The 20,331-nt window shown below is 44.5% G+C and overlaps 1 protein-coding gene across 1 annotated transcript; it reads left to right on the plus strand.

The window, feature by feature from the left end:
• The first annotated feature begins 713 nt into the window (after window positions 1–713).
• Window positions 714–19,107, plus strand: ZDHHC15 (zinc finger DHHC-type palmitoyltransferase 15). Its single transcript, XM_015626491.3, has 12 exons — window positions 714–854; window positions 3,781–3,807; window positions 5,832–5,926; window positions 6,601–6,721; window positions 7,740–7,809; window positions 8,176–8,208; window positions 9,279–9,399; window positions 10,516–10,648; window positions 11,836–11,962; window positions 12,532–12,641; window positions 13,767–13,849; window positions 14,835–19,107. The coding sequence occupies exons 1-11, from the start codon at window positions 737–739 to the stop codon at window positions 13,808–13,810; spliced, it is 999 nt and encodes a 332-aa protein (XP_015481977.1). The 5' UTR covers window positions 714–736; the 3' UTR covers window positions 13,811–13,849; window positions 14,835–19,107.
• The last annotated feature ends 1,224 nt before the right edge of the window (window positions 19,108–20,331 follow it).

Raw genomic sequence — 20,331 nt, forward strand, 5'->3', positions numbered from 1 at the left:
CTCTTGTCTGTGCAGAGGACAGGACAGTGCCACGAGATCCCGGGATGGTTCAGGATTTACCACAGTGGGTCCATCTGGTGTCACCTCCCTGCTCCAGCAGAGCCATCCCAGAGCACAGGGCACAGGATTGTGTCCAGAGGGCTCCGGAATATCCCCAGGGAGGAGATTCCAGCCCCTCTCCGGTCTCTGTTCAGGGCTGGGCACTGCCCAGGGAAGCTCGCTCTCATGGCCAGCTGAAACTTTCTGAGCATCAACTTCTGCCCGTTCCTTTGGTGCTGTTGCTGGGCCCCGGGAGCGGAGCCTGGTGCATCCTCTGACACCTCCTTTTAGATATTTATTAATGAGCCGTCTCCTCCCGAGGCTGCTGAGCCCCAGCTCCCTCAGCCTTCCCCCCCAGAGACGCTCCAGCCCCGGCTGTGCTGTGCTGCGGAGCCCGGAACGGCACACAGCGCCCCAGGTGTGCCCCACAGGGCTGAGAAGAGGGGCAGCATCACCTCCCTGCCCTCGCCAACAGCACCAAGGCTGGGATCGGGCGGATTCTGAGGGGAAAAGTAAAGGTTTTGAGTAAAGTATTGGAGCAGAGGTGCCTCAGGTGGGACCCGCCCCGAGCTGCACCGCCCGCCTGCCCCGCCAGGGGGCGCCGCTGCGCGCAGGCCGCTCAGCCGAGCGCCGAGCGCGCCGGCCCGGGGCCAGCCCGCGCAGCCGCGCGCCGATGCGCGGCGCTGAGGGCGGCGGGATGGCGCTGTGGCGGGGGCTGCGCTGCTGCCGCCGCGCCTTCGCCTGGCTGCCCGTGCTGCTCATCGCGCTGCTCCTGCTCTGGTCCTACTACGGATACGTCTGCGAGCTCTGCCTCGGTAAGCGCCCGCTCGCGTCCCGCGGGGCCCGCCCGCCCCGGGCCGCGCCTCGGCGCCGCCGGGGCCCCCGCGGAGCAGCGGGTGGGGGACGTGGCGGGCCGGGGGCTTCGGGCAATTCCCCTTCTCTTTCTCCTCTTCCTCCTCCTTCTCCTCTTCTTTTTTCCCTTCCTCCTCTTCCCCGCTTTCTCCCCTTCCACCTCGTTCTCCTCATCCTCTCTTCATCCTCCTCCTCCTCCTCGCGGGGCCCCGCGCCCGCCCAGGTGCCCGCGGTGTCCCGAGGCTCCGAGCCCGGCAGTGATCCGTGCACAGCGAGAAACACTTTAATACGAGTCGAGTCCTTTTCGGGACTAATGAGGGGGTTTAGGGCGTGCTGCCCTGCTTCCCACAGGGTTTGTGCCCCGGCCGGGCTGGCGCGGGCTGTGGGTGCTGTTTGTTAGTCATGAGCCCTTATTTTGTGTGTTCCTGGCGGCGGAGAGGGGACGTTTGAGAGGGCTGGGAGAGAGATCCCGCAGTGAAATCCAGTGTTGTTGTGATTTGATAACGTCCAGATGTGATTTATGAGCTTTGATAACGCCCAGATGTGATTTATGAGCGAAACAGTTGCAAACATCAGTTAGTGCCCTGCCTTACAATCGTTTTATGTTTATATTCTGAAAAGGAAAGAAGGAGGTTACATGAAATCCCACTCAGGGTTGGAGTTGTTACAGTAGCACAGAAAACACTGCCTTTTAGAAGAGGAAGCTTTATGCTGGCTAGTAATTGTATATTTAATGTAGCAATTGAACTGTATAGTAAGTTGCAAACTTTCTTATGTTTGTTATTTCTGGTTCAGTGTGCTACTGAAAAAAAAAGAGTTGTCCGGTCTGATGGAGAGAAGAGCTGGAAGCCTGGATTTGTGAAATTGTCAGGAGGAGATGTGGCTCCCCAGGATAGAGTAAGGCAGATAAAGGAAATCAGAGGTCCCAGAAAGGATGGTTTGAGATGTTTCTGGGGCATGAGATGCCTTCTGGTGCTGCACAGCAAACGTAAATCAGGTGTTTGTTAGGGTCGGCAGTGCAGTGAGACCTGTTGTTTTTTCTCAATGGGAACTAGAATGCAATGCAGCTTTTTTGGTCTGTTCTAATCAGCAGCTTGACAAAGCTCCAAAACACTTCATCATATTTATCCCATCTCTGAGACTTTGGGCTGTTTCTTTCAAGAATTCACATGGGATGATATCTCAGTGGTGCATGTAACTGTCATTAGAACATGTGATAAAAAAGGTGGATTATTTTCCTGAAACGCTGTCAGTCTTTTGAAATGTGTTGTGCAAATTCCATAATGCTGAACACGGGCTGATCCCAGGTCTCAGTGCAGCTGCTAGAGGAGACTCAGGTGATTTGAGTGAGGTTTGGATTGGGGCTGTGTTGCTCTGCAAGTGCTGGTTCAGCTGGCAGGAGCTCAGCTCACTGCCTGAAATCACAGCTTAAAATCATTCATTTGCCCACACCCGCCTGGTTTTTTGCCCCATTTCTCTCTCATCTCTTTTATTGGTGTGTGGAGGAGTTTATCTATGCAGAAGTTGAAATGACTGAATTATTTCAGGATTTGAGCATGAACTGTTGGCCTGTGCTGTCACTTGCTAACCAGGACATTGTCTCTCCCCACATTTCCAACACAGCAAGGCTTGCTGAGCTGGCTGCCTCTTCTCAGCTGCTGTGAGCCTGTAAATACTGAATGCTTTGTCTGGAATCTTGGTTTGCATTTTCAGCTGTGTAGAGCACTGGAAATGCTGTGGGAGTGATGTCTGGGAGGCACCTCCTGGTGCTGGGTTTGAGCTCTCAGTGCCTGGGGTGACCAGTGAGTCACAGGAGGAGGCCTCAGTTCCTGTTTGGCTGGCAGTTACTGCCACAGTGACAACAATGATCCTGCCACAGAACCTTTTGTATCATCTGTGCTTGTGCTCTTTTCTCAGGTAAAATCTGTAGCAAGGCCCTGCTGCAGGTGTGGTCAGGAGGGAGCCAGGCACTGTTTGTTTAAAGCTCATCATAGCTTGATTGACAGAAAACCAAAAGAAAAACTAAATGTTTCCTAACAGTCTTGTTTACCTGAAATTGAGTGGGCAGAGACACAAAAGGATTCCATTTCTTTTTTTGTCTGTATTTCTGCGTGTCACAGAGCTTTGTCTTCCATGGAACACTGTCAAAACATCACAGAACTCTCTGTTTTCAGTTCAAAAAAGCTGTCCTTGTCTCTTCTGTTAAACTTGGATGCTGGCTTTTAAAATAATGGATGGATTTTCAAATAGTCAAGAAGAAGGCATTGTACAATGCTCTTTTTGCTGGTTGCTCAAAGGGCTTCTGTTAGTAGGGGCTTTTCTCTCACTATGGTGAAGTAAGAAGGGGTTGTAAAATTTCTGCTGGTAAGAAATGTAAGAACTACCAAGTCATTGCAGTTGCTGACTTGGCCAAAGCTGAGAAATTTATAACTTTTTAATCCTACTGATGCAGAAATACTTTGGGACAGTGCTTACAGAGGAGGGTCGAGACCACCTGGAGACCAGTGCAAAGCAGCTGCAAGTGTGTGGAAAATGCATAGAGATGCAGCTTGGGCAGGTGCTAGAGGAGCCCTGGTGATCTTCTCACTGTCACCAGCGGATTGCTTTTGTCATATTTCTAATGCAAAATATTCAGAATATATTTTTATAAGCAGGGAAAACACAGCACAAGTAACAGTGACTGAACATCTTGCTGTGGGTGTGTGTGAGAGTAAAGAAGAGCTGTTACGGATGCTTTTGGTTTGATGCTGATCTGTGGGTTCTCTTTGCCTCTTGAATTTGAACATTTTTCCTAAAATGGCTTTATTTCACATGGAAATGTTAATTGTCACAAACTTCTCTGGGATTCATATTTCCTCTGTGAACACACGTTTATTTTTTCTTTTCCAGTGACTGTGAGCAACCCTGTGGAGAAAGGTACGTGTGATAATTTATTATTTGCCATTCAATCCTTGTGTTAAAGGACTCACAACTGTTCTATCTGAAATATCAGAAATATCTGCTGTCATTTTTTTAAAGGTACATCCTCTTTCAGTGTTTCCTTCCTGTAATTGCACCCTCCTGAGGTACTCAGAGCAGGCTGCACGTTCTGGGTGCACTGGGAAATGTTTTGTTTAGTCACAGTCTGGGCAGAACATGGAAAGGCTTTGATCTCTCTGACTCTTTCAGGAAAAGCTGTGTGTGTCTGTGCACACCCACATGCCTCTTCTCCCTTTCCCTTTCACATTTCCAGAGCTGATTTTACAAGACAAACAGAAAATACTAGTTCCCATCTGCAGCCCACCTGGTTCCATTTGACCTTTCAGTGAAAGCTATTTTTGATGAGCTTTTTCTCTCAGTTCTGGTGCCCACTAACAGATCCTGAGTCACAACACGGTATGATTGCTCAGTGACACTCTTTAGACCGGTGTGTTGGTGGAAGTAACAGCCATGTTCTAAGAATAAGGAGTCAGTGACTATTTTAATATTCTTCCTCTTATTTCCTGGAGGTGCTTTGGATGCTTTTGGCTAATCCAGGTGCTCTCTTGGTGACTTTTTTCTTCAGGGGTTATAAAGGACAGAAGTAGGTGTAGTTGTAAGCTGTTCCATAAAGAACAGTGCCAGCTGACATTTAAAGATCCTCCAGATTGCTGCATCCAGTAAATTCTCTTTCCCCTATAGAGCAGTTCTAATGTTTGAAATTGCTACAGAGAAACTGCAGAAAGCAGGATGTTAATGTCTACTCAGCAGAAGAAAGTTAATAGTTGCCTAATCCATTAGTGCATCTCCAGGTCAGCTTCCTCTAATGTGCTGCTGGGCTGATCAACAAAATTAAACCTGTTGCAAGATTTATCTCCTTCCATGTTAATTAAAAATGGCTCAGCTCCACCTGTAGTGTAGGGATAACATCTCAAACCAGCTTGGAGCATGAGAATGACTTAGCTGTGATTCACAGCTCCTTCCCACAGTCCATCACATCCTTGTGAGATGTGTCCCATCATTTGCTATCTCATTAGAAAGTCTCACTGATGCATTTGGCCTTTTATACCAATTTTCACACAGGAAAAGAAGTGTTTTGACATAGTTAAGAAGTGTTTGAATTTTAGATTTCTCTTTCCAAGTAGTTATTTTAATCTTATTTTCTAGAATTTGAATCTTAAATGAAATGGGGGAAACAAGATTGTTATTGCAATGAAATGATGTGTTTAAATAAAACTATCTTGCAACTTTGATAATGTCTTAATGAGGTAAGTGTTAAAGAAATGGCAAATAATCTGTGCAGCTGAAGGACACAATTCTGGCAATTCTTCCTCAGTAATCACAAGCCTTATTTTACTCAATTTGAGAGAAGTTTTCCTGATTTGTTGTATCAACTGTGGCAAATGTAAAAGATGTTCAATAAGAAATTTGACTTTTCCTGGTGATGCAAAGCTCATATTATTTCCTTCTGCTCTCACAAGAAGCATGTGCTGCAGGAGTGGGCAGTGCACACTCTGCTTCCCACTTCTTTTAACAGCAACTGAACCCCAGTACTGGGAGGTGCTGGAGCATTGCAAAATTCACCTTTACGCAGCCAGTTCTGCTGGGCTTGTGCCTGGGATGTGGGGAAGAGACAGGAATCCTGTCATTCCTAGGGACACAGGGTTGTCACTGCCCTGTGGGACAATTCTCTGACAGCTGCATCTTCCTCACCCACAGAATGGGATCAGGTGGAGCAGGGAGGGCTCTGAGATTGGTCACCCTGAGCTCTAGGATGCTGCTGACCCTGAGCCATAAGGTTTAGCTGGACTGCAGTAATGGGTAGCACTGGATGGACATCTGTATTTTCCTTTCTTTTTCCTTTTTATTTCTTTTTTTTGACATCGTTGTGAAAAATTTAAATTATGCCCATTGTGGATGAAACATTTGCTTAAGAAGTCATTGCTCTGTTTCTGTTTTTTCTTTTCTTGTTTTGTTTTTAGTGGCCTATCTTGTAGTATTCCATATTCTCTTTGTGCTCTTTGTGTGGACATATTGGAAGTCTGTTTTCACTCTCCCAATACAACCAGGCAAAAAGGTAAGAGAGCCAACACCTTTCATTCCTTGCAAAACAGAAGCAGAGATGTTAAAGAAAACCTAAAAATCCTTCAGTCTAGTTGATCTGGAGAGGAGAGCCAGAGGGAAATGTGTTTTAATTATTTTTCACCCAAATATTTACTCTGTCATGTTGCTTGGATTGGTAGATTTTATTTTTTTTTCACATTTTGAAATGTGAAAAAAACCTCTTTGAAATACTAATAAAACCCTCAGTTTGAGGCAACAGAATAAGGTCAATATTTGTGTGGCACTCCAGATATACACAGCCTTGTTCTGATCCTGATTACAAGGATGTAAATTTATAAATAACAACTAATCCCAGTTTTAAAAATTTAAAAATATAAAGGTTCTTGTTCATTAGAGAGGTGCTGAATGTGTTATAAAGGTGAGTAATGGTATTCATCTAAGACAGCGATAGGAGCAATTCTAGTAATTTGTTTTATGAGCCTTAATTTCACTTTTTCATTTCTTATTGATGTGTCTCTCAGCATTCTGGCTCTCCAGCACTCACTACCTCCCTTTGTCTTAACAACCACATTTTCCCACTGCATGAATCTCAGGAGTGGGAGATAAAAACACTTCCAAACTCACCTGTGTGTGAAATGCTCTCTTCTCCCCGTGGGTAACTGCTCCTCTGGTGCCTTCTGCTCGCAGTTCCACATGTCCTACGCTGACCAGGAGCGCTATGAGAACGAGGAGAGGCCCGAGGTGCAGCGGCAGATCCTCGCCGAGATCGCCAGGAAGCTGCCGGTGTACACGAGGACAGGGAATGGAGGTCAGCCCAGCACGGTGGCCCCACATCCACCCCCACACACCCCAGCAGCACGGGCTGGCACTCACAGCATCCTGCTGACCAACAGCGTTCCCAGACACCCACTGACTCTCCCTTGCTCTCAGGGAAAACAAAAAAAGCCTTGAACCCTCAAATTCAGTGCAGAGCCACGTGCTGCCTTTGAGAAGCAAGATGTTGCCCTTTGGATTTACAGTCCATAAGCCCACATGTGCTGTCTGTATTTAGAAATAGCAATAGAATAACCAAATCTGTCCTAATTTTTACTTAAAATGGAGTCTGGCTTAGAGATGCAGGACATACTTCTGTGATCAACTTTTCTGGACTTTGTTCAGTGATTAGAAGCCTGCTGCACTCCCACCACAGCTTAAAGAAATCTGTGTTCCTATTGGAGGCTCTGACCTGCTTGTTTCTGTCAGGCAAGCTGAAGAATTTTGAAGTAGAGAACTGGAATAAATTGTGAATTATCAAAATAAAATGTAGGTAGTCTGAGTATATGTGGATGCAAGCGTGCAGCTTTGGTTTGTCACTTTTGAGCTGGTTGTATGGGTTAGAGTAGGTTTGGGATAGATGTTAAGAAGGAATTCCTTCCTGTGAGGGTGGTGAGGCCCTGGCACAGATTCCCAGAGAAGCTGTGGCTGCCCCTGGATCCCTGGAAGTGTCCAAGGCCAGGTTGGATGGGGCTTGGAGCAGCCTGGGATAGTGGGATGTGTCCATGCCCCTGGCAGGATCATGGAACATGTTGAACTTTAGAGTCCCTGCCAACCCAAAGCATTCCATGATTCTATGATTTTATGCTTTCACTGATTGTTGCCCCATCTGTAAGTCTCCAGCAGAATTACGAGCGTTGCTTACCTGATTGTGACCTGGCAGCAAACACCAGCTCACCTGCTGAAGTGATGGAGGAAAAAAAAGAATAGTTAGAAAATGAGCACAGTATCAACTAAGACATGAAAAAAGAGCATTTTTCCATTATTTTGTGTTAATTTGTCTCTAATTCCAGGGATTCGCTTCTGTGACAGATGCCAGCTGATCAAACCTGATCGTTGTCACCATTGCTCTGTTTGTGCCATGTAAGTCATGGGCTGTCCTTCACCCCAGTGCAGTCACCACAAGGTTCTGTGAGTGGGCTGCTCCTTCATGTGTCTTTTTACACAAAAAGGTTCCCCAGGGTCTCTGTTCCAGCTGCAGCCAGCAGTGCTCTAGGGCAGAAATCATTCTCTTGTCTCTTTATTGGCCCAAGGTCATTAGTTGGTCTTCAAACTCTAAGAAATGTTCCATCTTAAAATCATATCTACCTTAAAAAACTTAGAGACAGCATAATTTTGAGTGTCTACCATGTAGAAACCTCACAAAAATCAAAGTTTTGCTGTTGACCTGCAGTTGGTAATGAAGTACCAATTAAAAATCTTCCATTTTCCCTTTTTGTCCTTTTGCAGGTGTGTGCTAAAAATGGATCATCACTGTCCATGGTATGTCCTAGATACTGGTTTGTGGTTTTCTGAAAGGAAAGGCTACTTAGATATATTTCTGTATGCCTCTCATGTCTGTATGCCTCTCACATTTTAGGCCATTCATCTCTTGAGTTTGGGAAAATTATAAAATAATTACACTTTAAAATTTGCCTGAAATTAAATTTTAACAAATCATTCATGTTTGCTCCATAACCCATGTGTAAAAATGCTATTATATTAATAAAATTTAAACCCCAACTGCTAATACACTCATTAACTATTATTTAAATTTAAAAGGGCTCCATCTTAGCCTTTCCTTTGGGCTGTCTCAGTGTTTCAGCTGCACTTGGGGTGCTTCCAACAACAACATTTCCACATGGATTGTTTCTGAACTGATGCTGATCAGAGACAGTCTGTAAAGAAAGCTGCATGGAATAATTGAGCTTTCCACCTTTCAGAATTGCTGCCACTAAATTTCTTAAATTCCTCCTTTTTTTAAAAAAAGGAAAATTTAAGAATTCAGAAACTACACGAACATTTCCCTACCTGAACCCTCTTGGTTATCAAAGTAGTAGATGATTTTCCAAACCTGAGTTCTGACACAAACACCCACTATGGATTTTTGTACATCCCCGTGTTCCTTTCTAGAGTTGTCCTGTGCATGGAGAATTCTAAGCAAGTGTGGGGTTAATTGGGCTGTATGTAAGCGAACAGGCAGGGGTGAGGTGGCTCCTGAGTCTTGCAAAGGAAGAAAGTAGCACAGAACTCCCAGCTCTGATTCCCTTGGCAGACGAGACCTAGACAGGAGGAACGAGCTCCTGCCTCTGTGACCCATTTGCCTGTGGTGCCAACCTCAAAACAATCCCAAAAATCTGAGCTGTGCTTCTCCTTGGCCCACAGGAAGGGTTTGAGTGGGAAGCAGAGCCATCAGTTCTGTTCCCTTGTGGCCACTGAGGGGAGCTGCTTATTGGCAAATTCGGTGGTGTGATCCAGGCCTTTCAAAGCCCCCCAAACCTGGTCGTGCTCGTTGTGTTACAACCACTGTGTGCTGCACAAATCCTGATTTCAACTTTGCTTTTGTCCTCCAGGGTGAATAACTGCATTGGATTTTCTAACTACAAATTCTTTCTACTGTTCTTAGCCTATTCTTTGTTGTATTGCTTGTATATTGCTGCAACAGTCTTCAAGTATTTCATTAAGTATTGGACAGTAAGTCATGAAATCCAGTTCCTTTTTCATCTCCTGTCAGTCTCGTGGGCTTCAGTGACTCTCGGTGCTTTGTTGCTCTCAGGCAGTGAAGGAAGGGGCTGCATTTTCCTGGGAGGTGTTTCCTGGGCCCTTTGGGCGTCCACCTCCTGTTAGATGTGCAAAATGCACAAAGCAAAAAGCAAGCAGCCTTCAGGAATTACAGCCTGTAGATTATTTTCTGGCAGAGAGCTTCTGTCCCTCCCCTGTCCTTATGTTTGCATGGGTGTCCCTTGGAAAGTTTGGCATTGATGTGTAAGATTCTGGCAATGATTTGTACATATTTACTGAAAAGAAAAAAACGTGTCAAAAAGCCATGTTCATTTTCTAACCCCCATAGGCCTCCTTTTTCAATTTAAAAAACTGAGTGAACCAAAGGAGGCTTTTATGCAGTTACTGCTGATTGTTTCTATGCAAGCAAGGCTGGCTGACAGCTCCAGTAAGACACTGGCCCTTGGCCTCTATTTCTGTCCCCTCTGCTCAATAACTCTGTCTGTTTGTGTTTAAGTACCTTTACTGTGTACTAATTGTTCCTCACACACAGCCCTGAGCCATGGAGGTCCCCAGAACCTTCCTGTGTCACTGCTGGGCACCTCTGGTACCTGGCTCTTCCGCTGGAGAGGTCCCACTTGGCTTTTAAACTTTCCCCATCCATCTGTGCTCAGTTCTAACAACCCCCCATAGATGCAGATGTGGAGGGCAGGTTTCTCTGGGCTTACCTTGAGCAAGGTGCAGAATTTTAATGTATGCACAGGAAACTCAGCAGACCTTAATGAGGGCTTCAAGAGCTCATGCTCGTTTCCCAGGGTGTTCCTCATGCCCACCTGGGCAGCTGTGGTGGGCTGGCTCTGAACCATACCAAGAGTTAATAACACCCCCCACTCTTTGTGCTGTGGTACAGGAGGGGAAATGAACCACATTCATTTCTTTGTCTCTTTTTGCTTTTTATAGTAAGGTTGAATTTTGTCTGTAAAAGTTTGAGAACTCCCAATAGGAGTTTTAGAATTGTATTTCTAAGTACAAATAATTTCCATCCTTAATTTGTTCCTGTCACTTGTTCTGTGTTGCTTTCCTTTCCAGGGTGAGCTGACTAATGGTCGTTCCAAATTTCACATCCTTTTCCTTCTCTTCGTGGCAATCATGTTCTTTGTAAGCCTCATGTTTCTGTTTGGCTACCACTGCTGGCTGGTCAGCAGGAACAGATCCACTCTAGGTAAGGCTCTTCTGCCTGTTCCTTCTAGTAAGACACACCAAAGGTGCTGTAACAAGAAAAAGAAAGAGAAGAAAAAGGGCATTTGTTCTATTTCTGTACATTCCTGCTGGTTTATGAGGGGAGGAAGATTTAAGATCTTGGTACAAGCTGCAGAAATTTGTCATTGCAAATGAGCTGCATTTATTAGCTGGTGTGACAAAAGCTTTGTTAGGGAAACCAGAGCCTTAAAGTGTAGAAGTCCAATTATAGAAGTGTGTGTTATGCATATGTAAAATTACATTTGCTGTGAAATGAGTGCAGCTTTTCAGGAATAAGGGTTTGTTATGCTCCTGTGATGGGGTACATCCCAACCAGCTTGGTGAGCTTGGGAAACACAGTGTCCATCTTTACTGATAAAGGCAAAGAAGTTGTGACTGTAAAACCTAAGAAATTATCATCTAAAATAGTATCATTTTACCAAAAGTTCTTTGCCTTTCCTTAGATAAATGTTCAAATTTCAAAGCTTTTGGGATAAAGTTTTGTAACAAAACAGACACGATCAAGAGTGAGAAAATATTCTGATTTTATCTAGTTATTTACCTCAAAAGTCATTTCATGGGGCACTGAAGCTCATCTATCCCAAAACATCAGACCTGTGCAGCAGCTGAGAAGGAAGATCAAGCTGTTCCTAAGGCACTCGAGGTTCTTCTCTCCTCTTTTCTTAATTTTATGCCTCACCAGAACCCAGAGTTTATTTGCAGTTGTTTGTCCCTAGTGCTTGCTCATTGTTACATTAATGAGTGAGGTGATTTAAATCTGCAGTGCCACTTCTGGAATATGCATTGAAGGCCAAGCTACTTCATTCTGCACAGGTTTTTTTACCTAGAAACTTTTACCCTCTGAATTTCATCAGCTCTCACAGAAACATCTCTTAACTCCATTCTCTGGATGAAACAACCCATTGTGGGTTGGTTTGACTCTTCTCTAGGTTCAGTTGCACAACCAAATTCCTGTCTTCAGTTGGAAAGCCTTTACAGGCTTTGCAAAATGGAAAAAAACCCATTATTTTAAAACTTTGTAGTGCTGTATCTCTATAATCCATTAAATCACATGGTCTTTAGATGGCTACAAGATGAACAACCCTGTTTCAGAGTGTTTGGCATTGATTTTCATTTTTTTTTCTCCACTGAAATTGCCTCTGTTTGCAGAGGCTTTCTCAGCTCCAGTGTTTCAAAATGGCCCAGATAAAAATGGATTCAATCTTGGCTTTGTGAAGAATCTCCAGCAAGTGTTTGGGGAAGAAAAAAAGCTCTGGCTGCTGCCTATTGCCTCTAGGTAAGTAACCCTACTAAAAGCTAAAGTGCTAAAAGCTGATATAATTATAGTTTTTCACATTTTATGTATGGGTTTAGGTGACAGGAAAGTGAGGTTTTTATCTATTTTTCAGTAAGAGTGGGGACATTATCTCTTGGGTGTCAGCCAAACATAAGTGAGATTTCTGCCTTGAATTTGTGGGATAAAATGATAAAATTTATACCTATTAATTGCTTCTTTTTCTTAAATGTTTTCCTTAGTTCCCCTGTCACTTCTAACTATCCACAAGTTAGGTTTTCCAGTGTTTTTTTTTTTTTCAAATGACTTGATCAAATTAACACATTTACCTTCTGCTAAAAATTGCTTGATTCCAGGCCTTAAGTTTCAACTTTTGTACTCCAGAGACCTTGAAAAAATTGAGAACCAAAATGAAATATAAACATGGTGCTTTTCAAAGCTTAAAGAATATTTTAAGTGAGCATGGAAAATACTGGCAACAGAAAACTTTGCACAAACAATGTAGGGAAATTGTCATCTTTTAGAGTCACTTGCTGCTTTTGCAGTGTCCCTCTCTGCCTTTCTCCTTGCAGCCAGGGGGATGGACATTTTTTCCCAATGAGAGCCTTGAGTGAAGCTCGGAACCCTCTCCTGATAAATGAGGAGCAGTGGGAAGAGGATGGAATAGATGAAGAGCCTCAGGGTAAGGAAATCAGTGAAATTAGTTGTCCTGACCTACAGTGGCCAGTAGATGAATTATAAGAGCTAATCAAATTTAAAAACTGTGTTAGTTAAGTCTCTGGGTAGCTCTGACTTGATTAATGAGCACAGACTAAAAATAAGCTCTGCTTTGGAAAAAACTTTCTTTTTTTTAGCAGCTTTCTACTCACAAGTGAATGAACTTAGAGGGTGTTTCAAGGATTAGAGAAACTGAAGTTGCCACAAACTGAGAGGATTTACATGTAAATGTTGCTGCATGCAGCACAATTATTTGGGATGTAAAGTGATGCCTGCAAGAAGGAGGATATTTAGATTTTTTTAAAGTGTATTTATCCTCTGAGAGTGTGTGAAAACAGGCATGCCAACACCTAAGTGCAGGGATAAATTTAGGAAGCTGCTTTATAATTTATCCAGCTTTTTTGCCAGAGTAGATTTACCTGCTCTTCCTGGCTGGTTCTATACATTTTGGTACTTAAAAAAGGTAACACAAACAAGTTTTGAAACCATCAGAATTCCTGTGCATTTTTGTCATTCCTGTGAATTTTTAATGATGCTTAAAATAACTCCTTTAGGAATGAGTCAGAGCTTCTTCCAATTTTTACAAACTTTATATTATCTGAATAAATAATTAATTCTTCCATATGAATACAGTGACACTGAGGTGATTTTTGGCTAGATCAGAGCCCAGATTATGGGTAGGAGCTTAAATAAAGTCTCCCAGTTTATAGTGCTTATAAAATAACTGACATTTTCAGGCAGTTGGATGATCACTGTGGGTCCTTTCAACTGAACTATTCAGATTCTCTCTTACACAACAGAGCTAAACCAGTAAAAATGTCTAACCAGAAAGACCTGAAATGTTCCATTAAAACTGCAAGACCTTTATTTGTCTTTGTGGCTTTTTAAAGCTTGTGACTTGGTTATGAAATAAATAAGGCAAATAATAGAGTAATCTCAGTTAAAAACAGCTGTTCAGTTCCCTCTGACAAGTGGTTATCTATTTTTGTTTGTAATTATCCTTAAAAACACAATTCCATGCTTAGTGAAAAAATGTATTCTCAGTGAGAAAAACAGATTTATTTACCTCTAACTGCTTTGTTTTTCACAGGCTCTGGTGAAGCCTCATCCCTTGCCATAGAAAGGGAGACATAGCAGTGTGAAAGCACAGTGGTGTAAAGCTGGATCAGAAAGGTCAGTGTTTGTTTCTCTGTTTCCCTCAAAACCACTGCAGGGCGTGGGGAGGTGATGTTGGACAGGTTTGGGCTTTAGCAGAAAAATATTTCTCCAGTTTGCCCAGAAATCCCTCATTCAAGGGGCCCTGAAGGGAAGCTGAGGCTCTCAGTGGCCCTGGGCTGGGTGCTGGTACAGGTGACACCAGAGCCACCAGCACTCTCCAGAGGGAAGGACGCCAACCCTGCAGCTCCTCTGGAAAACAGGGCAGGAAGGACCCTTGCAGTGACTTGGCCAGTGACAAGATGGAAATTCTGGGATCCAGGGGAGGTGTGGGAAGGTGCAGGTGCAGTGTTGAACTGAAGCTGAGCACAGCCAGGTGGCAGCTGGGAATACAAGGAAGTGCCTTGTAATGTCACATCAGCTGTCACTCTTCTCCAGGCTTTCCCTCCCCCTGGAAAAGGTGACAACAGCTGATACCAGCTGCTTCCAGAACATTCCCTGCTCTGCCCCCTGTTCTGACTTGGAGAACAGGGCAGATGCCCCACACACACATCCTGCCCCAGGAGCTGCAGGCAGTGAGGAGGACACAGTGTCCTGTTGTCCCAGGGGAAGGTAACTGACCGAGATTCCAGGAGCATCCTCTGCTGTCCCCCTGGCTGGAGGTGGAATTGCCAGGTGGAATTTGCCCCTCTCAGTTCCAAGGCAGTCAATAACTGGTCTGGCAGAGCACTGCAACCCCTGCCTGGCTCCCCTGGCACACAGGGCCCCTCCACACTGCTACCAATGGGCTTCTGGCACCTTGTAGAAGTGCACTAAGAAAAACCCCAGAGTATTTTTCTGTCAGCAGTGAGGGCTGCATCCTGCCATCCCACCAGGGCAGACAAAATCAGCATTTTCCTATTGTTCTTCATGGCTTTAAAACGACTCCCAAAGCCCAGATCAGCCCCCAATCCCTCATAAGAGCAGTGCTATGGTTGCACAGTTGTGTTTCTTTAAATTTCAGCTTCCCTCTCAGGAGCCAACATCCCTTCTCTTGGCAAGGACTTCAGTTTTGAGGGTCAGAAAACAGGTGGATCTTCAAGATGAAAAAACATCCTGAAGTATTGTCTGATGGGAATCTGCATTCTAGAGTGCTTCTCCAGGAATCCTGCTGTCCAGATGTCCCAAGGCTTTCTAAGTTTAAGTTACAGACTTAACAGAACAATTTTACAGAGTGATTCTGGCCAATCTTCTTTGGCCTGCTCTCTTTATTTTATAAATACTATATATTTTTTATTCAGAACAGGTAAAAATGTTGATGCGAGTGCATTTCCAAAGGCCTTTTCATTTTGCAAACATCAGGGACTCGAGCTCTTGAAATTCTTCCAAGCCATAATATTCTTGGGGATGGTTATTTATTTTGAGGCTGATTCTCCAACCTTCTCTGACAAGTGACATTTTCTAATGTGTTTAAATTCTAAGTCAGTTCAGCTCAATGCAAGACAGACCCAGTTAAATCTGGCACTAAATTGGTAGCTGAATGTAAGAATATTGAAAGCAAAAGCGCTGAACATGCACAGGTACATGTGCAGCTGTGAATGAAAATAAAATATTCACATTGCCAGTATCAAGATTCAAGAATATTGTGGCCATAGATTTTTTAAAACTGTTTTTAGGAGGGTGTTATTGTCTTAGAGTTTGGGTAATAGTGCTTTTGCATCCTAATTGCAGGCTCCTAAAATGCAAAAGGGAACTTCAGACAGTCCAATTTGCATTAATTCCTAGGGCTAAAATGTCATTTCATTCCTGGATCAGTGTTTGATGGAGATTTGTGTGTTCATGGAGTCAGAAAGGAAGATGTGAGTTTGAAATGTGCACTGAAAGTGTGGCTCCATGAGTCGTGTTTGGAGTTTACACTCCTCAGGGGTGGTTTGAACCCCAAAATGTTGAAGACACAATGGATATATTGAATTTTATCAGACTTCCCAGCTCAGTGCACTGACTGGCTTCAGGGGTTTCTGCACTAAGAGGTGATCAGATTTGTTTCTGCATTTTGCTGCATTTACAGTCAAAGAGGTGGATCCCTGTTTTTGTTCTGGGGAATAGAACTGAGACTTGGCTGGCTGGATTATGGACATTTTTCTAGACCTGAGTCCTTTTTTTTATTTGCATGATTCAGCCCAGTCCATCATTCTTGTTTGAATTAGGTGCATGCTCAAAGTATTGGTGTACTGCCTCTAAGATCATTTAGTACCATTTTCTATCCCATTTTTGTGTTTAACAGCCCACTGATGTTGGCAGTGGCTACAGGAGCAGGAGCTGCTGAGTGAGTTTGGTGATGGAGGCTTTGCTTGCAGACTAAACCCCTTTTTCCTCTGTTCCTTTGCTGCTGCTGCTGCCACAGGGAATGTGTTTGTGAGCCAGGAGAGCCTTGCAGAGGTTCCTTCCCTAAGAAAAGGTGTTTAACTCCTGGTTGATCCACGCCCTATGGGTGGGAATTTTGTCCTCAGCCTCTGCAGTTTGTGTGGAGCAGGCAGTGCTGACCTCTCTGCGATGTCTCACTGCTGAATTTGGTTGTGAGGGACCAAGGTGGGCTGGCCCAGGCTTGTGTGGCTTTGTGTCTCTCCTCAGGGTGGCCCTGAGCACTGAAAATGTTCCTGCTTCAGCCACCTGAGCCCCATCTGTTGAGTGGGTTTGTCACCAAACTGCTGCTGAGTGCTGGAAGGGTTTTTCCTGTCAATCTGAAGCTGCATTTCTGATGTGAATCTGGTGTTGGACCTTGTGCTGTGTGTGATGCAATGTGGCAGCTGAATTAATCCCCTCATTCCTGGCAAAATGTGCTCTGGAGAGGGAGCTTGAGAGGATGATGGCAGCTAAACACAGCCAGAATTTAGCACCTACAGAGGTGCTATTTGTGCCTTTAAAAACTTTAAATTCCTTGTATATAAAACCAGGAAGATGATTTGGTGACTTGGTTTCATCCTGTCAGCTGAAGTGTATTTTTCCAGAGGTTGTGTGGATTTCTGAGCAGTTTCTTGTGCCCTTCTTGGGCTTGGTTCTGGTTCCAGCCCTGCCATTATTTGAGTTGTTTGTGTGCCAGGCAGCAGCAGCAGAGCTGTGCAGGAGCTCCCCTGCCTGTTCCTGCTGCTGCACTGCTCATTAGGGAGTACAGAAAATCAGACTTTGTCTTCTAATACTAAGCCAGATATCTTCATGATGGTACAGGTACCAAGCTCAGTTTAAGAAAGGTTTTTAAATGTTTCCAAGTAACTTTTATTGAGTCACTTTTCTTGTAATTAATTAAGGTCATCTCTTCCCTTTCCCAACTAAAAGCCTCCCACGGTTGCAACAAACTCTTGTCCGGGTGGAAACAATACAGAGTTTATCACTTCAGAGCCACTTCTCAATATCCACACATCAGATGCTGGAAAGCTTCATGGAATGTGAAACAAACCCAAAAGTTGTGTAAAATGAGGTAAAACAGAATGGGGAAAACCCTCAAGTCTGAGTGAGCAGCTCCATTTTGTTCCCTTCTGCCTACTTAAGGTGATATCCTTATTTTACTCCTGGCCTTTGTGCTTTTTATGCTTTTTTAAATGCACTGGAAGAGAGAAGTTCCTCAGGCTGACGTGGTCACTGCTGCAGGTGACAAGAGAGAGAATATTCAGCCCAGTGTGTGGTAGTTTCTTTTAACCTGCAAATGGCTCTTCAGGGGTAACCCACTGCAGCACCTCCTTCATTTTCCATGCCCTGATCCTCATCCAGAGGCTCTCCACCATCATCACTGACTGTAAGGGCTGTATCATCAAACCTCTCCCCTACCTGCCCTCCATCCCAGCATTCCAGGAGTGGGATTCATCCCACCAAGTCCCATCAACACCAAGGGTACTGCAGCTCTGGGAGCTGCCCAGCGATTCCAGTTCATCCTGTGCTGGTGTCCCAGCACTCCAGGTACACCCTGAGCCCTCCATGTGCCAGCAGCAGCCACCAGTGTTCACTGTCACTCTCTGGGTGTGTGCTGGAGATGCAGCTCCAGTCAGAGAACCTGGAGAATTGTAAAGGTTTGAGTCAATTCTGGTGCTGCTGTCAGTTGTGTGCCTGAAGGTGTTCCACTCCAGCCTGGGAAGTGTCTCAACCCCCTCCAGGGGCTGTTTGCTCTGCTTAGCATTGGAGTTGCACTACAGCTTTCTCAGCTATGAACAGCTTTTCCAAGTGATGTCACCACAGGAAAGGAGGGAATGCTTTTATTGGACTTTACTGTGAGGCCTCCATTGTTATCCCTCTACTCCTGGATTCATCCTCTAAAATAACTGACCACTGACCTCACCTCCTCACCTCTCTCTCCCCCTTCTCTCCCATTTACATTCAGGTACAAAAACCCAGACAGAGCATCACATTGATGTTTCTCTGTGTGGAGTTGTCCTAAGTCCAGTCCTGGGCCAGCAAGTCCTGCCCAAGGCACCAGGACTTGTGCAGTCCTCACTGCACTGCCAGGTTTCTCTTGCTGAGCTGGAAGATTTTGAAGTAGGATAATCTTGTTTTCCTCCAAGCAGGGAGCAGTTCTGTGTCTGAGGAGGCTGTATCCAGTGTGTGGGGTGCAGTCACTGGTGAGAATCAGGAAGATTCCAAACCATGCTATGCAATGAATGTTTGCTTCCTGGGACAAACAGGAATGGATTCAGCAAAATCCACACCAGCTGCAGCTCTGTAGTTCTAGATGCTGGTCTGGACTGAAAGCACAACTTGATGCATAAAGTCTGTAATATGATATGAATGTAAAATGTCAAGGGGAAACAATAAAAAAAAGTTAATTATTTTTTCCCTGTATTTAGCTATGAAGAATGATGTGCTGAGCAGTTACTCTGTGCAGAGTTACTCTGCTGAGCAGTTACTCTGCACAGAGCTGGTGCACTCATGGAAGGGTTTAATTAGCAGGGGAAGGAACCACTGCTGACCTTGTTTATTAAGCCAGAAATAATTAACTCAAAAGGGTCATATTTTAATTTCAATGACTCCTGTGGTACAGATTTCTGAAATTAATCCATAGTACTTGAAAATACCTCAATTTTATTGATATTTTTCCAATTCTATCCACTTCTACTTTATTACAGAACACTTGCAAACCTCCACTCGTTCTGAACAGATCACTGAAGGTGTTTGTGTGGCAGAGGGGCTGTTTTCATTCCCAGCCTGATCTGGCAGACCCTGCCCTGCTCACAAACACTGAGCTCGCACCCACTGCTGCAGGGTTTTAGTCTCCTGTCCTTTTTCCATCCCACTTTGAGTGTTCCCTCTTCCTCCTGAACGTACAGTTAAATATCTTCAGCTTTGAGCAGCTTGTGCTGGTTTTTTTGGGGTACTGTGAAGGTGAGTAGGTGTCATTTTATGCAGTTGTGCCATGCATTTTATTTGTAATTAATCTCTCTGTTTGTCAGGTATTGGTTTGTGGTTCCATCATCAGGCCCAGCTGGCTTTGCTTAGAGCAGGATCCCACTTCCTGCATTTTCTCTTTCCTAAAAGCCTCATTTCTTCCTTCTCCAACTTTCTTTTGGGATGTAAACCTTGTGAAATAAAATGTAAGTTTACATTTCAAATACAAGCCTGTAAGTTGCTCATGCCTGCATGCTCCTTAAAATACTGTTGTTTTCTGTATGAGGTTTTAAGATTTACAGCAGCATTTGTAAAACTTTAAATGTGGGTAAAAACTTTAAAAAGCGAGTAAATTGTTAAAAAAAAAAAAATTATGTTAAGGAGGGTGGGAAGAACCACAACCCCAAAAAAATCCAACAAAAAGGACAAAGGGATCATCTCTGCTTCTTATTCCAGCTGTGCTTGAAAAGAAATGCCTGCTTGCATCCAGTGCTGGTGTCAGCCCTTGGGACAAGCAGGTACCTGACCGATGGCTTCCCTGCTGCTTCAGCACTTCCTGAAGCACTTCCTTGAGTTAAACCTTGCACAAATCCCACGGGAAACCTGAAACCCAACAACATCGGCCTCCCTCTCTCCTTTCTAACCTGGGGAAGGTGTGTGCAGCCCCTTCTCAGCACTGTCCTCTGTAAGAGGAACAGAAGCCCACAGTGCAAGTGTTGGTGTATCACTTCCCCCCCATTTTCTGGAGGATCCGGGAGCCTCCAGGACGTGTCCCAGAACTCCCTCGCTATCTGGAATGTTGCTGATGTCATGAACTGGGCTGGTGCAGGTGACCTTCCCTGGGAGGGAGGAGGTGGGACCTGTTGTTCCTCTGTTCCCATTTAACCCCATCCTTCTCTGGAATTAACCACACTGGAGTGGCTTCCTGCTCTACTCAGAGCTACTCCAGAGTGATTCCAAATCCATTGTTGGAGCAGGGAACTTTGGGTTAGGAACATGGGAAGCAGGAAAAGTCTTTGTTATTTTATAAATTTATAATCTGCCTGCTCAGCTGGCTGCTCCTCATCTGAAAATGCTGTTTGTGGTGCAAATGGGTCCCTCGAAGATAGAACCGAGCCAAATCTCAGGATCAGGGAATGGCAGAGCTGTGG

The sequence above is a fragment of the Parus major genome, chromosome 4A (assembly GCF_001522545.3).
Source record: "Parus major isolate Abel chromosome 4A, Parus_major1.1, whole genome shotgun sequence".
Taxonomy (NCBI): domain Eukaryota; kingdom Metazoa; phylum Chordata; class Aves; order Passeriformes; family Paridae; genus Parus; species Parus major.